The sequence below is a fragment of the Centruroides sculpturatus genome, unplaced genomic scaffold, assembly GCF_000671375.1.
Source record: "Centruroides sculpturatus isolate CEXI.00-Female unplaced genomic scaffold, Cexi_2.0 scaffold202, whole genome shotgun sequence".
NCBI lineage: Eukaryota > Metazoa > Arthropoda > Arachnida > Scorpiones > Buthidae > Centruroides > Centruroides sculpturatus.
Window position 1 is genome coordinate 789,804 of NW_019384441.1, and position 18,764 is coordinate 808,567.

Sequence of the window (18,764 nt, forward strand, 5' to 3'; positions counted from 1 at the left end):
ATTTTTCTCCGTTGCGTGTCGCTTCGCGTTGAATTTTCGTCGATGTTAAGCCTAACGAAGACTATTGTATTGTTAAAAATTATTTTTTTATTTCGTACAAACAAAATAAATATATTGAAAAATATAAACAATAAAAAATTATACTTCAGAAGTTAATTTAGTATCAAAAATGTAAAATATTTGAGTAGCCGAAGACATAGCCAAAGATTACAGCGCCACAGCACTGGCAAAAATTAAAATTTGTCGACTGGAATTCCTTCGGATAACCAACCTTCAGATAACCGACGCTCTACTGTAGTTTAATAAGTCATAGCCATTTTTTTTCTTATTGGACTATATAAATGTTTGCTATTTCTTTATAAATGCTGTGCATAGATTAAATTTATAAATTTACATACTATTTAAATAGAAATTAAATTTTTAGTTTTTATACTGTCTTTAACTCCTTTTAATATTGGTGAGAGTTTACCATGCAACATGCAATTGGGTGTTGGGTGCACCAGTGGCCAAACCACAAACCCCACAATTCATGTGACTTGCTCGTCCACTGTCAGTGTACCAGAAATGTGCACCAGGACTGTCCACTGATTGAACATGATGCCCAGTGTGGGGCCAGTGTGATGCTCAGCAAAAGGGCTAGCATTCCCCAGGATACTCCCACATCTGTCCATGCCATCATTCCTCCACAGGCAGAAGTCAGTTTCATTCATAAATAATACCTGATACCATTCAGTGATCCAGTTGCAATGACAACAATACCAAGCCAGGCATGCCGTTCTGTGTTGAGTGGTTAATGGCACTTCTGTTACTGGTTGCTGTGCATACAGCTCAACTTGATCTGAACCATTCTCAATAGGCTGCATGAACGGATATGCACCTGTTGACGGTGACAGGTGGCTTCGGATGTAATATGTCATGGGTGAACAGATCCCAACAGGCTATATCACGAGTCTGACAGTCTGCGCACTATGTCATGCACTGGTGTAATTCACTCCCTCTTTAGCATGTTCACAGATGTCCATTATGTCACACATCATTGGATTATACTCATGTGCCCAAAACGTGTGGCAACTGTGCACATCGACAAACCAAGATTGTGCAGCTCCAGGACAGTCCCATTCTCCAGCTATTAATTGGTGGTATTCAGCTCGTCATCTGTGAAACCATTTTCCTATGCTTCTTCAAAAGTTGAGCTGCTGTGAACTATCGCTGGTAGCATTAAAGACCCAGGCCAGCTGCTGGTCTATTTAACCCAAAATTGAGTACTGAGCATATGCAAACTTATTTGCATATCTCTGTCACCTCTACCAGTCCTGTAATTTGCAGGTGGCTACATGCATTCCTTTGTGGTGTTCAATTTCACTTTTGAGGAGTGTATATTAATTTGCATTCGTGTAAAAATTTTATTCATCTTAAATTACAAGGTGGTATCAGAAAGTTTCTGGATTGTAGCTGATGTTACTTTACCATTGCAACAGAAATGCAAGGTCAAGGTCATAGCTTCCAAATCTGCTGACTCATTATGCATAATTTTGTAAAGTAGTGCAAAGATGGTTCTGCAATTGATAGCTGCATGAATCTGTCAGACATATCAAGTTCCATGTGAAGTTTGGGAAATCTGCTACTGAGATCCTCAAAATGCTTCATCAGGCTTTCAGTGAACATTTGTTAGGTCAAATGCAGGTTTTTGAGTGGCATGCATGTTTCAAGACTCATCAAGTGTCAGTTCAAGGTGATGAGTGTTCCAAGCGGCCAACCACCAGCAAAACAGTAGGTGAATTTTTTCAACATTTTCAACTGATCCATAGGACTGTAGAATGATTAGAATAAGTTATGGAGCCTGACAAGAGATTCTCGTATACAATCTGAACATACATCACATTGCTGCAGAGAGTTTGTGCCCCCATCTTTTGATAGATGAACAAAAGCAGCAACATCTTGACATATGCATTGAGCTTTGCAAAATGGACATGGTAGGTCAGAAATGCATGATCACGGTTTTTTTGACATTAGGACATTGTTCACGAAAAATTTGCTCCTCCTAGCATTTGAAGTAAAAGTCAGAATTGACTGTCATGTTTTGAGATGCTTTAGAGGCACAACAGTCAGTTGCAGTTGTGCCTCAGTTCACAACAATGTGCTCTCTTTGCACCTCTTTGAAGATGACAGTTTTTGAAAACAGGATGGTTGTTGTTCCACACCTTTCCTACTCACCTATCCCGTGACTTTGCCTTGTTCCTGAAAATGAAGTTGAAAGAGCACCCCTTCAAGACTATTGACAAAATCCAAGTTAAATTACAGATGGTATTGGATAGCTTGTGAGAAGACTTCCATGGTATCTCAGTCATGGAAGAAGTATCAGGATTACTATATATGCTCTCAGTGGACTGGCAATTTAAATTTTGATATTAACCTGTAAATTCTTCATATTTCAAAATAAACATAGCTTAGAAAATTTGTATTGCATTCTATAATAATAAGATTCTTCTCAAAATTTCATTTAAGGCATCATTTTAATAGAATATTACATTGTGTAAAATATGCTGATATGCAGAACTCTGTTTTATATTGTTTCTTATATTTCAGGTGAATTAGATCCTGAAAGAATTGGATCTGGAATCCAATATGGTGATGCATCCTTGAGGAGGCTTAACAGACAGCAACAGCAACGACGACCAGAATGTGCCTGTTAAAAATTTAAGAAAAATGTCTGCCAGCACATTAGACATTTCTTGTGCTTATCTCCTTTTTAGTCAATAAATCTCATTTTGTGATTATTTCTAATGGAACTATTCAGTTTTGTCTTTCCTCTGTTTTCCTAAGTGTAATATTATGTTTAAAGATCATAAATTTTGTAATTGCACAGAAATAATTATTTTTCCATCATGAGAATCTTGATAAAAGATATATGGACTCTAAAATACATCTCATTTTGATTTTGCTTAGAATTTATTAAAACTGAGTAATTGAATGTTCTCTCAAGATGCTTGATATGAGATCAGCAGTCAATAGATTCATAAAGAGAAGTACTTCAATTGACAATATAAACTATCTTTTTAAACAAAATATTGAAGATTATAAATCGTTTATTATAAATATTAACTAAAATTCAATTAAAAAAATAAGCTTAACTGACTGTTAAAAACATTTATCATATTTGCTTTAATTTATATCCCATCCTCCAAACACAATACTTTGACAAACTACAACAAATTAAATTGAAAATTTATTCATAACATACTTATGAATAAACTTTTCAATATTTTAAATATATTAAAAAAGATGTTATGTGTTTAGTTAACTTTGGGCATTACAAAACATGAATTTAAAAAATTATAAATTTATGCTGTGGGTAGCAAATTTGAGAAGCATTAATATATGTATGAAGCTACAAAATTAATCACCACAATAATTCAATCATTGGTTTAAGACAGTTGTGGTTTATTTTTGACCTAAGTGGCAAGAAAAAATGAATGGTTGTGATTATAACTTATTTGGATATTTGCAATAACATGCTTTTGGCATCATTAATAAATCTTGAAACATATGCACAAATGAAAATTTTCTTCCTCATATTTTTGTGTAAAATAATTATGTATATACAGTTTAAAATATAATTTACTTTTATATTTTTGTTTCCTATCCGAAATATACAGTCAAAATGCCTTGCAAACTTTTGTGATTATTCATTAGTTTTTAAAATGATAAACTTGTCTAACTAGTCTGTATATGGATTATGGATGAAAGTGTTTAAACTTCTGCCTCTTTTGGCAGTCAATTATAATCCTACACAAGCAAATATGTTTCTGCTTTGTGTGAAATTATGTACAATGTATACAAATGTCACTTGAATGTTAAAAAAAATCTTGTGTATATAAAGTCTTTTAATTAAAAAAAAAAAATAAATAAAGTGTAAGAGAAATTATTTAAAATTTTATATTAATTAAATTAACATTATATGAAAATAATTATTTAAATTATTAATTTGATAGATATAAATTGCATTCAATCTTAGAAAGATTGATGATGATAATTACAGGAGGAATGTTTCAACATGAGAGCTGATGTTAAATTAGCAGGAAAAATATACAATATGTATAATATTGCCATACTGTATATATGTATAATACAATATGGCAATAACAATAATATGGAATCTTGCATATTACACTACCTATGAAATGTTTCAGTTTATTATTATTATCTGTTATTATTAGATGTGCTTGGGGTGATAGAACAGACTTTTTCCCTTAAACGTCTCAAGTGAAAGAAAGATTCAAAGACAGGATTGGGAGTTTACCTGGGCCTGGAGAAACGGTTACACAGTAGTTCCTACCCCCTTTAAATTTATTTTTAGACTTGATTTTTATTTAAGAATTATTTATTAACTTTATTTAAGATTGTGTCTTTATTAATAAGTAGCATTCTTTACATATTCTTTTCTTAAAAAGGTGGTTAGACTGAAGCAAAGCATCTCCAGTTAAAAAAAAAGGTCTTGGACATATCTAAATGTAACCTTTTGCTTCAATTCTGATGATAGTGATGTACAGCCAGCATCTAGGAATTTGAACATTGTGATCAAATGTGTTATTCAGAATTATTCATTAAAAAGTTATTAAAAAATGCTAACAAGGGGAGGGCCAGACGTTTAGGTCTCTGATTTGAACGAAACTTGGCGAGCATGTAGCCTTAAACACAAGCAGTTCCTTGTCCAGATAATAGGACCCAATTATCATACGTTTCCAAAAATTGGGTTTCTGAAAATTTAGTATTTAGCATATGCTTGGAAGTTTCATGTCCCAGAGTGGTGATAACTGAGTGAATAAGACGCTAGGTACCAGAGCTAGACAATGCAGGTTTGAATCTTTGGAGTTTTAGTTTAGTTTATGAGTAACATTATTATTTTACTGCATCATAAGCATTATTATTACTATGTTTAAAGCTTTTTAAAACAAGATTAAAAATTGTGACATCATTTCCTGTTTAGTAAAAACAAGCCACTGTAAATTTAACTATTTTATGTCAAAATGAAACTTTTATTTTCACATATTTTACAAACTACTAACAAGCGAATAAGCTTGTTACTGCACATAGACAAAAAAGACAAGTGATATGAAAACGGTAGCATAGTCGCAGTGTTTTATTATTATTTTTTTTTTAATTAAATTAATTGTTAATATTATGGACAATTTCCTCATGTTTGTTACACTTCAAATCTCACAACATCTGAAAATATGAAGAAAATTTTATTTAACAACAGAGTTAAATCTAGAGGCTTGTTTTCAGTAAACAGGAAATGACATCATAAGTTTTAATCTCTTGTTTTATAAGCTTAAATGAGAGGAATATTATTATTCCTCTCATTTGCTAAAAATAACTTTTTGAAATATCATATCATTTCAATGCCAATGATACTGTAAAAGAATAATGTTACACATAAAAAAACTAAACTAAATGCTGAAGGTTCGAATCTACATCAACTAGCTCTAATGCCTAGCTTCTCATCAGCCAACTGTTCAGAATGTGAAGATTATCTTCTGTAATCACTCTTCTGATACAATTTCAGTGTCAATCATTCTCTTCTGGCTCTTCTCTTTCTTCTATCGATTCCCTCATAACTTGTTCTAAAGCTCCATTCAACTCATCCTGGGTCAAAGCTGTATGAGAGCTAGAAACATTCATTAAAGAATATGCATCCCATAAGCTGTTTAGTATATTCTCAAACTAATATAAGCCTAAGAATTTATTGAAACCTTTGTGATTGTTAAATAAAGATATATAAGCAATAGGTATGCAAAAAGTAAGCTAATTTTTCAAATACATTAAAAAATAAAAAAGTAAATGCAAATTATACTTAACATCACAAGGCACATAGTGGCAAGTACACCGCAGATATGATGCCACCTAATTCAATGCTTAAACAACTAAATGGTTAGAAACAGAAAGACCACTTGACATATAGGTAGTGACATATGCTATGAATAGGGAATACTGAAATGCACTTCTGCACTACCTATGTACAATGTTTTAAACAAGACATTATAAACACTTTGCAGCAATTTGCCATGGGCTCCAAAGAGTTTAACTAATTTTCTTAATTATAAATGAAAATACATTTAAAATGAATGATCACACATTATCAGTACAAAAATTTATTTTTGAAATCAAAATACAAATCACACAAAGTAATGAAAACGGAACTTTGGTATTGAGCATTTGTACAACAAAAATTATTTTAAGTATTACATTTTATGATTTGTTGGGTGGTCTAAGTTATCTACTCAATTTTATCAAATTTTCTTCTGTAATTCTAAAGATAATTATGAAATAAATAATTCACTTGAAAATATTAAAGTACTTTGGTTTTCAGTTTGGAATTTTCCAAATATACAATAATTAAAAAACAAAAAATAAAAAGATCTACCATTAAGAATATTTACTTTTACACTGCTTAGAGCAGTTTTATTCACATGATTTAATCAATAACAAGACTTGTACACATTTTAAGATATTAAATATAATAAGTAATTGATAAAACATGGTATTGCATTTGTCATTTAAGATATTATTAAAACATTTAAGGTATACATATCATCAGATACATTTTCTGGACAAGAATGACACATTACTGATAAATTTTACTTGTGAAAATAATCTCACTAAAAATACACATACACACATATATATATACATATACACATATGTATGATTCAAATTATAAATAAGCAAATGCTTAAAATTTTCTTAAATGGCATATTTTGTTTTTATAATTATTAACTTTATTTAAGATTGTGTCTTTATTAATAAGTAGCATTCTTTACATATTCTTTTCTTAAAAAGGTGGTTAGACTGAAGCAAAGCATCTCCAGTTAAAAAAAAAGGTCTTGGACATATCTAAATGTAACCTTTTGCTTCAATTCTGATGATAGTGATGTACAGCCAGCATCTAGGAATTTGAACATTGTGATCAAATGTGTTATTCAGAATTATTCATTAAAAAGTTATTAAAAAATGCTAACAAGGGGAGGGCCAGACGTTTAGGTCTCTGATTTGAACGAAACTTGGCGAGCATGTAGCCTTAAACACAAGCAGTTCCTTGTCCAGATAATAGGACCCAATTATCATACGTTTCCAAAAATTGGGTTTCTGAAAATTTAGTATTTAGCATATGCTTGGAAGTTTCATGTCCCAGAGTGGTGATAACTGAGTGAATAAGACGCTAGGTACCAGAGCTAGACAATGCAGGTTTGAATCTTTGGAGTTTTAGTTTAGTTTATGAGTAACATTATTATTTTACTGCATCATAAGCATTATTATTACTATGTTTAAAGCTTTTTAAAACAAGATTAAAAATTGTGACATCATTTCCTGTTTAGTAAAAACAAGCCACTGTAAATTTAACTATTTTATGTCAAAATGAAACTTTTATTTTCACATATTTTACAAACTACTAACAAGCGAATAAGCTTGTTACTGCACATAGACAAAAAAGACAAGTGATATGAAAACGGTAGCATAGTCGCAGTGTTTTATTATTATTTTTTTTTTAATTAAATTAATTGTTAATATTATGGACAATTTCCTCATGTTTGTTACACTTCAAATCTCACAACATCTGAAAATATGAAGAAAATTTTATTTAACAACAGAGTTAAATCTAGAGGCTTGTTTTCAGTAAACAGGAAATGACATCATAAGTTTTAATCTCTTGTTTTATAAGCTTAAATGAGAGGAATATTATTATTCCTCTCATTTGCTAAAAATAACTTTTTGAAATATCATATCATTTCAATGCCAATGATACTGTAAAAGAATAATGTTACACATAAAAAAACTAAACTAAATGCTGAAGGTTCGAATCTACATCAACTAGCTCTAATGCCTAGCTTCTCATCAGCCAACTGTTCAGAATGTGAAGATTATCTTCTGTAATCACTCTTCTGATACAATTTCAGTGTCAATCATTCTCTTCTGGCTCTTCTCTTTCTTCTATCGATTCCCTCATAACTTGTTCTAAAGCTCCATTCAACTCATCCTGGGTCAAAGCTGTATGAGAGCTAGAAACATTCATTAAAGAATAGGCATCCCATAAGCTGTTTAGTATATTCTCAAACTAATATAAGCCTAAGAATTTATTGAAACCTTTGTGATTGTTAAATAAAGATATATAAGCAATAGGTATGCAAAAAGTAAGCTAATTTTTCAAATACATTAAAAAATAAAAAAGTAAATGCAAATTATACTTAACATCACAAGGCACATAGTGGCAAGTACACCGCAGATATGATGCCACCTAATTCAATGCTTAAACAACTAAATGGTTAGAAACAGAAAGACCACTTGACATATAGGTAGTGACATATGCTATGAATAGGGAATACTGAAATGCACTTCTGCACTACCTATGTACAATGTTTTAAACAAGACATTATAAACATTTTGCAGCAATTTGCCATGGGCTCCAAAGAGTTTAACTAATTTTCTTAATTATAAATGAAAATACATTTAAAATGAATGATCACACATTATCAGTACAAAAATTTATTTTTGAAATCAAAATACAAATCACACAAAGTAATGAAAACGGAACTTTGGTATTGAGCATTTGTACAACAAAAATTATTTTAAGTATTACATTTTATGATTTGTTGGGTGGTCTAAGTTATCTACTCAATTTTATCAAATTTTCTTCTGTAATTCTAAAGATAATTATGAAATAAATAATTCACTTGAAAATATTAAAGTACTTTGGTTTTCAGTTTGGAATTTTCCAAATATACAATAATTAAAAAACAAAAAATAAAAAGATCTACCATTAAGAATATTTACTTTTACACTGCTTAGAGCAGTTTTATTCACATGATTTAATCAATAACAAGACTTGTACACATTTTAAGATATTAAATATAATAAGTAATTGATAAAACATGGTATTGCATTTGTCATTTAAGATATTATTAAAACATTTAAGGTATACATATCATCAGATACATTTTCTGGACAAGAATGACACATTACTGATAAATTTTACTTGTGAAAATAATCTCACTAAAAATACACATACACACATATATATATACATATACACATATGTATGATTCAAATTATAAATAAGCAAATGCTTAAAATTTTCTTAAATGGCATATTTTGTTTTTATAATTTGGCTTAGAATAGCATAATACAATTTTTTTTTTGGCAAAATATTTTGTACTTTCAGATGAGCATTATCTTTATGAAATTTGTTAAAATTTCTATTTTTAAAATAATCTCAATTTGATGTATGATATATTCAAATGTTTATATGAATTTCTCAAATTTTAATTTGTAACAATTTATATATTTGCATTAATCAATCATTGTTTAATTCTAAATATAAATAGAAGTAATAACTTTTTAAATAATTATTACTTTTTGCACTTTTTATGTGCATATAACAGATTAAATTTTTATTCCTGATATGCTAAAAATAACTTTTTGAAATATATCATTTCAATGACAACTATAATTTATTTTATTATTATTTTGGTAAAATTAAAATTTTAAATTTATGATTTCTCTGAGATAAAATGTTTTTAGATGCAATTTTCTGATTATCTGTACAATCCCATATGATTAAGGATGATAAGAAAAATGTTTAAAAAATAAATTGTTGCTTGAAAGCAAGATTTTCATATAACAGTTTAAAAACATACTTTGGAAATAATGACACAAAAATTTATTTTTTAAATTTCAATATAAATAAAAACAAAATTCTAATCATTTATCTTGAATTTGAATCTGAGGTAGACTGGAATAAAAAAAAAAAAATGAAATTAAAAGAAAATATGTTTGAAATCCATTGCATTTACTTCTATTTAAATTGACAGTTAAAATGGTAAATAATCTTTGGTATAATTTTTGTATTTTTGTTCATAATTAAAGATTTTATTCATTTTATTGATTTTAATTCATTATATAAAAATGTTTTGGTTTGAAAATTATATAGAAATTCATCAGATGAACTAAAATAAAGTCTTAAGTTAACTTAATATGAATTTTATCTAATTTTCAACAATAATTTGTTAAAATTATTGCACAATATAAAAAGTAGAAATTAATGTACAACTTTAGAATATGTACTTATAATTATATGTAAAGAGAGAGATGTACAAAATATTAAAAATATTTTTGTATTTTATAAATATCTAAGTTTTAAGAAAGTAATTATTTTTTACAAAATTTTTAAAGTACAGTGGGTGATCAGTTAATGAAAAAATGAGATAATGAATAGTTTCACAAAAGATTTTTATATTTGTAATGTGCAACATAAAATAATGAATACAGATTGGTCATCCCTTGTTTTCAGGCAACAATTTGAAACTTTTCGGAGTGCAGGAGACGTTGACATCAATGCTCAACCTGGTATATACTGATCAGATAGTATTCCTCTGAACTTTGAAACTCTCCCTGGTAATTCCAGCCTTTTATTTTTCTACAAAAACAATTTTTTATAGTATTCGTGAGACTGATCATTAAGTTTTTCATCAGTTTTTATTTTCAAAAGGTGAGAGTATAATAGCAAAGGTAGAGAGTGGGCAGATGTCTGATGTTGCTGGGCAGTATGGCTTGAACAGGTCTACAGTAGGTTGCAGTTCAATCTTATCTAAGAAAGATACAGTATAATCAAGAAGACTCAAGCAGCTAAAGGAGCAACAAAAATCACATCTGAGAAATAATAAAAAACATTAAAGAGCTCATAATAGAACCTGAAACGGATCTGATGAAGAAGAATGCCAAGAAACTCATCTAGATATGTTTTCTTCTGAAAAAGAGGAAGTCAAAAGAGGACCAATGCTGACACCAGCTATTAACGATCTTTTGAAGAAGTGGGAGGATGTCAGAACAATGGTCTTAGAATGGCATGGTTGACAGTTAAAATGGTAAATATAATCTTTGGTATAATTTTTGTTCATAATTAAAGATTTTATTCAAGATTTTTCCAAACCAGGTTGAGGTTAATAGGCTTGGGGATCTCTACAATTATAATGGTATTAATTACTTCTGAAAAATCCTGAAGAGAGAAAAGCAATCTACATTAGACAGATTCTTTAACCCCCACAAACAGAAAAAAACATGATTGATAAAAATGCAAAATTGTGTATATATGTATTTTTATTATTACATATAAATAAACATAGTAAGAAAGTATATATCATTTATTTTCTGGGGTCTCCAGAACAAATTAATCAAATTCCCATAAAAACCTATGATAAATCGATAATCATTTAACAAACAGTCTTGGAAAGGATTATGTTCATTAACCAATCACCCATTGTATTTTGTCTATTGATTTTATTACACTGTTAATATCTTCTCTAAATAACAGCTTCATAAACACAGCATGTCAATATTAAGTTGATTTGTTAAATTTGAAAGGTAGTATAATTTCCTTAAAAACCTCAGGAATTTTAGTATTTAATACTTTTGATAATTTTTTAAAATTTATTAATACTCAAATGGTCTATAATTGAATATAATTTTGGATCACATTTTGTTTTTTAGTACAGAATGTTTTTAAATCATAGTTTATAACCAATAAGAATAGATGAAAGACTAAAATCATTATAAATTGATTTCATTTCTGATAGAAATACCACATACTGTGTCCACATTTCACTTCCTGCCTATTATATATTTGGAGATTGACTTATATGTGATTATAAGCCTATATTACAATTCTTAGTTGAAAATCTAGAGATCAATTTAAGTTGCAATTTATGATATATTACAAAATAAAAATAATGTTTTAACAAAATATATTTTTACTGTAGAAAATTTGTAATGTTTATTATTTTATAAACAAAGTAACATTTTAAAACTTACGAAACAATTTATTTCCTAAATTTCCCTTAATGATAAGTTTATTTTATCAGCTATTTGTAAATAAATAGCTTTATTATTTGAATTACTGGCATGTAATTAGCTTTTCAGTATATACTATTTAATCATCTCAAACATTTAGTAGATTAGTTAATGATTTTCTGAATAGATCCAAATAAAAAGAATATATCCATGTGAAGATATTAGTTAAGACTATTAAAGATGAATTTTGAAAATAAATAAATAAATGAATATCTGTCATATGCCAACAACTGACAGTAGTTGTTTATTTATCATAACTTACATAAGTTATGATATTATCTGCTAAAAATTATGTAAAATTCAACATACTAAAAGTGATAAGAATTTGGCTATTTAAAAAATATATTTATAACGCTTAGATAATAAATATAAAATCAAAATTCTAATAATTCACTTTTTTCTGCATATTTTATGAAGATGGCAATTTAATATTAAGATTGTTTTAAGATTGCATAGTGATCAAATGATACTAAAATTAGGACTTCATTTATTTGAAGTATATGTCATCATCCAGAAGTTATATAGTTGAAAAGAAAAACTTTTTTCAGTGGAAATCACTATACACATCAGCAGTGTGATTCAATTAGAGCTATTGTGATATTTAAGACATTACAGTTAATGTGTAATAGCAAAGTATCATTAAAAGCTTATTTTGCATTTTATTTTTAACATCTTATTTGGATAAGCAAAACTCAGAACATATGTAGATACCTAATATGCATGTATGTCATGTTACATTTTATGAGTTTTGGAACAATATTACTGCAATGAAAACAGTAAAAACAATATTTGAAAAAAGAACAATGTTGCAAGCAAGGGCAATCTGTGATTCCAACTCCAAAAAGAACACTGCATTCTAAAAATTACTGCTTTGTGAATAATGTGATACAAATAGCCTAATTTACTAGCTTTTAGAGCCTAATAAAATTATAAATTCTAATGTCAGCAATTACATTGAATAAACAAATGTATTAAAACAAAAACACTGACTTCTAGTCAACCAAGAGTAGAATCCTCTTTCTCTGCCCTCACATCAGTTTGATGATGCAATAAAAAATAAAACAAATTAACTAAAAATTTTAGATCATTCATCCTAATCCCCTCACTTAGCATTCCAATTTTCACTTGTTTTGATATTACAAAATTGTTTAATCATAAAAAAATTTAGAAGTTTTGAAGTTAAATGTAATATACAATCTTTGTTTTGTCAGAAGCAATAAACTTGTGGAATATAAAAAGAAGGTAATTATAAATGAGGTTAATTACATTTTTGAATAAATAAATCATTTTTATTTTTTTTTTAAAGTCATCTTGACCTTTTTCCAAAAAATGCAAAAAACTTCCCATTTAATCAGATAGTATTTGTAGCTAAATAACTTATTGGCAACAATGATGATGAATAATTTCAAGAATATTTTAAATTAATCCGAAAAAATGTCCCTTAACAAAAATAAAAATAAATAAAGTCATTAATTCTTGTAAAAGGATCGCCATGTGGTAGGTAAAGAGTCCGCATCTCCCTTTACCTACCGCATGGCGATCCTTTTACAAGAATTAATGACTTTATTTATTTTTATTTGTTAAGGGACNTCTCTCAAGATGCTTGATATGAGATCAGCAGTCAATAGATTCATAAAGAGAAGTACTTCAATTGACAATATAAACTATCTTTTTAAACAAAATATTGAAGATTATAAATCGTTTATTATAAATATTAACTAAAATTCAATTAAAAAAATAAGCTTAACTGACTGTTAAAAACATTTATCATATTTGCTTTAATTTATATCCCATCCTCCAAACACAATACTTTGACAAACTACAACAAATTAAATTGAAAATTTATTCATAACATACTTATGAATAAACTTTTCAATATTTTAAATATATTAAAAAAGATGTTATGTGTTTAGTTAACTTTGGGCATTACAAAACATGAATGACAGATATAATATATTTAAAAAAATAAAAACAAATAACTATGTAATATAAATATACAACATACTATTATTTGATATATATTGTAGCAAGATCTGATCCAAAATTCATTTTTACTGAAATTAATATATGAAAAGATTAAGAGATAAATCTATGATCAATCTATAAACTACAATTTTTTCAACATATTCAATATTATGGGAAAGTGAGTTTGTCTAAATAACCATAAAGTCGTTATTAAGGTAAGCTGTTTGATAAAATGAAATAAAAGAAATTCTAAACAACAAATCAACATTTCCATCTTTTATATAAAATAAGGTATAATCCACCTATTGTAATCACTTTGGGACTCAGCTACATTGGTAACAATAACTGACTAACAAATATTGGATAAGTAAATAAAGTTACAGTTAGAGAAAATTCTAGTTTATTGATTGATATAAAAAGACATTTTAAAGCTATTTTTAACTGCTTGAATATGTCTTTTTAATATTCTGGATTCTTCAAATTCTGCAAAACAAAACAAAAAAAAAAAAAAAAGCTTAGAAATGACTATTTACCTAAAGACATTGTACAGTAATCAGAATTTGGTTATGGTATCATTAAGTGGAGTTTTGTGTGTGGGTGTGAAAATTTTTGCATTGATGATTACAATAAGGGAATTCTTTTGTAAATTTATATTAAAATCATTTGTCATTACTACTTTGCTTTTAACATTTTAATAAACATGAAATAAATAGAAAAAATTTATATAATGAATTAAAATCATTTGGTTTTATTTTCTAAAAAAGTATTAATTTAAAATATATATATATATATATGTATTTATTTGTTATTGCCAATTTAAGAGAGGTAATCTTTAGGCATAATTTTATTCAAATATTTCAATAAATTTATCAGTAATATTTACAAATACAGGTTATAAAATGATTAATGGTCAATTAATACAATTATGAAGGATGAATATTGAAATGAATAGATGACAGATGAAAAAATGTTTAAAACATGCAAATATTAACATAAAATTTGTAATTATTTCACATATTTTCACAATGTACAATGAATGTATGATGAACAACAAACCTTTCATTTTATAAATGGATAGTGTAAAATCACACAATGAAATTCAACATGTGTATAAGGCACTACAATTATTAAAAAATATATATATATATGTATATATATTTAAAATAAAACCAGTAAATTTGTATGCACAGTTTTTATCTTCAAAGAAGTTAAAATACTTTTGGGAAAATAAGATATGGAACATTACTTTTATACTTGTTCCAAGTTGTAGAATATTCTTTCTTGCAGATTTCTTCAATATGTAATATTCGTTTCAAAAAATAAACAAATATTATAAATATTGTAAGATAGGGTATAACATGTTGAAAACCTGGAATAATAAAAATTATTTAAATTAATTTTTAAATTAATGTTCATTTTAAATAAATATTAACAATTTCATTACTGTTATGCTTAATTTTTAAATAAAACTTTATCAATTTCAATTTTCCTTCATTTCATATTAAAAAATTATTATTAGTTAATTTTTTGAAGTTCTAGATAAATTCAACATTTTTTCCTACTATATTTTAGTTTAACTTCTTTTTTGTCCTTCATTCATCTACATTTTATTCCTTTCTTTAAGTGGTCAATAAATAAAGTTAATAAAAAGAACAAATAAGTAATATTCTATCTTAAAATAAAATAATTTTGATTTTAACTATGAAATGAATAAGTAAAATGACATTTATCCTTCACATTACTTAAACTACTTAACATGCATACTTTTAATTACAAAAAGCAATGTTTTAATGTAAATAAATGACATAATTAAATGTTGAATTTACTAAATGTGGCTGTATTACTCTTTCAGTGAATGGTTGTCTCTTTAATCCAAAATAATTCGGTACACTAACTTACAGCAAGTCAGGTTAAGAAACTCCTTTATTGTATTTTCACGTATGCATTTTGGGCTAGTTTTATTTTTCTAGTCCTGACTTGCTGTAAGATAGTCTACCGAAGGAATTATTTCGGATTTAAGAGACAACCATTCACTGACATAATTAAACTCAAAACATATGTTGGGCATCAAATTTTTATCATCACAGACTATAGAAATTTGATAAATTCCTGGCAATTCCAAGTGTCTCTGTCCTTGACTAAAACTCTTCTTATTGATAGTAATGAAGTTATTGCTAATTCAACAGTCCAACAAGATAAAAAGGAACACTTACAAATTACTCTATTTAAAAGGCTAACACTTGAAATAAAAAGGATAGTTTAGAGAATTACCAGTAACCAGTTGTATTCAGAAATAAGGAGCACTTAAATTTTCTGAAAAACTTTTTGCTGATATCCTAATAAAAGCAAACTGATTTTATTCTTTTCCAACTCCATTTTTGAAATTAGTTTCATAAAACAGTAAAAAAAACAAACATTCTTTTTATAAAAGAATAGATGGCCACTAATAAATAAGATTCTTATTGAAAAGAAATAACTGGAAGGAATATCTATGATACAACTAATTAATATAGACTTGAAACTGAAACATAAGTGAAGATCTGATGACCACCAAATCAAAGAAAGTTACTACCAAGGAAGAAATGAAAGGCTGAATAACATTAATGAAAAGTTGAGATCAAAATCTGCTTAAATAAATAAAAATCAGAACGTTTTTCAACCACAAGATAAGAATATCATTCACATATTGAAAACATCCTAAAAAGTTCATAAGATGATTGTTGAATAATTTCATTTCAATTTGTTCTTAGTACAATTGTGATCTGAAGTGCAGAGAAGGTTCCACAGGTAGCTCCTTTTCTGATGATAAATGTTTCCATTCATTTGAAAGTAATATGAAGAAAATATATTTAAATAGCTCTGTAACTACAATTGATATGATGGAAATGAAAATGTCTATGCAAGTTTCTTTGTGTACATCACTGCTTTGAATAGTGAAATAGAAAGATAAAAAGAAGCTAGAGGATAAATCAAAACTGGACTACACAAATATGTTTAAGACATTGAATGTTAAATACATCTAATCAATACCATTGTGTTAGACCAATGATTATACATATAACTTATATTGTTCAATCTTGGCACCAACTTGAAAGCTACAATCTTAAATGCAACTTAAAAATTTCAAATGAAAATTTTATTCAAAGTATGGAATATTTTATCTTTATATAGTAATATATATTCATCCTCTCCTTATAACAAATTATTATATTTCAATAAAATTGAATGTATTTCTTCTTTAATTGCATTATACAGTGGGTGATCAGTTAATGAACATAATCCGTTCCAAGACTTTGTTCATTATCCAAATTGTTCATTAACCGATTATCGATTTTCCTTTCTTTAAGTGGTCAATAAATAAAGTTAATAAAAAGAACAAATAAGTAATATTCTATCTTAAAATAAAATAATTTTGATTTTAACTATGAAATGAATAAGTAAAATGACATTTATCCTTCACATTACTTAAACTACTTAACATGCATACTTTTAATTACAAAAAGCAATGTTTTAATGTAAATAAATGACATAATTAAATGTTGAATTTACTAAATGTGGCTGTATTACTCTTTCAGTGAATGGTTGTCTCTTTAATCCAAAATAATTCGGTACACTAACTTACAGCAAGTCAGGTTAAGAAACTCCTTTATTGTATTTTCACGTATGCATTTTGGGCTAGTTTTATTTTTCTAGTCCTGACTTGCTGTAAGATAGTCTACCGAAGGAATTATTTCGGATTTAAGAGACAACCATTCACTGACATAATTAAACTCAAAACATATGTTGGGCATCAAATTTTTATCATCACAGACTATAGAAATTTGATAAATTCCTGGCAATTCCAAGTGTCTCTGTCCTTGACTAAAACTCTTCTTATTGATAGTAATGAAGTTATTGCTAATTCAACAGTCCAACAAGATAAAAAGGAACACTTACAAATTACTCTATTTAAAAGGCTAACACTTGAAATAAAAAGGATAGTTTAGAGAATTACCAGTAACCAGTTGTATTCAGAAATAAGGAGCACTTAAATTTTCTGAAAAACTTTTTGCTGATATCCTAATAAAAGCAAACTGATTTTATTCTTTTCCAACTCCATTTTTGAAATTAGTTTCATAAAACAGTAAAAAAAACAAACATTCTTTTTATAAAAGAATAGATGGCCACTAATAAATAAGATTCTTATTGAAAAGAAATAACTGGAAGGAATATCTATGATACAACTAATTAATATAGACTTGAAACTGAAACATAAGTGAAGATCTGATGACCACCAAATCAAAGAAAGTTACTACCAAGGAAGAAATGAAAGGCTGAATAACATTAATGAAAAGTTGAGATCAAAATCTGCTTAAATAAATAAAAATCAGAACGTTTTTCAACCACAAGATAAGAATATCATTCACATATTGAAAACATCCTAAAAAATTCATAAGATGATTGTTGAATAATTTCATTTCAATTTGTTCTTAGTACAATTGTGATCTGAAGTGCAGAGAAGGTTCCACAGGTAGCTCCTTTTCTGATGATAAATGTTTCCATTCATTTGAAAGTAATATGAAGAAAATATATTTAAATAGCTCTGTAACTACAATTGATATGATGGAAATGAAAATGTCTATGCAAGTTTCTTTGTGTACATCACTGCTTTGAATAGTGAAATAGAAAGATAAAAAGAAGCTAGAGGATAAATCAAAACTGGACTACACAAATATGTTTAAGACATTGAATGTTAAATACATCTAATCAATACCATTGTGTTAGACCAATGATTATACATATAACTTATATTGTTCAATCTTGGCACCAACTTGAAAGCTACAATCTTAAATGCAACTTAAAAATTTCAAATGAAAATTTTATTCAAAGTATGGAATATTTTATCTTTATATAGTAAT

The 18,764-nt window shown here is 27.5% G+C and overlaps 2 protein-coding genes across 4 annotated transcripts in view; one reads left to right on the plus strand and one right to left on the minus strand.

Annotated features, from left to right (window-relative positions):
- LOC111620174 (ras-related protein Rab-4B) overlaps window positions 1-3,021 on the plus strand; it is a 56,938-nt gene extending 53,917 nt beyond the window's left edge. Inside the window, exon 7 of the mRNA XM_023362059.1 lies at window positions 2,587-3,021. Within this exon, the coding sequence (XP_023217827.1) occupies window positions 2,587-2,693 (107 nt within the window). The 3' untranslated portion in view covers window positions 2,694-3,021. The remainder of the gene's footprint in view (window positions 1-2,586) is intronic.
- A 6,502-nt stretch (window positions 3,022-9,523) lies between these two features.
- The window catches only part of LOC111620173 (lamin-B receptor-like), a 45,969-nt gene continuing 36,728 nt past the window's right edge, over window positions 9,524-18,764 (minus strand). For 2 of the 3 annotated variants that reach the window (XM_023362058.1, XM_023362056.1), the window contains exon 12: window positions 13,834-15,235. In XM_023362058.1, the coding sequence (XP_023217826.1) occupies window positions 15,075-15,235 (161 nt within the window). In that variant the 3' untranslated portion in view covers window positions 13,834-15,074. Of the gene's footprint in view, window positions 9,788-13,833; window positions 15,236-18,764 lie in introns of those variants that run through there. The other variant, XM_023362057.1, reaches the window with a different exon arrangement.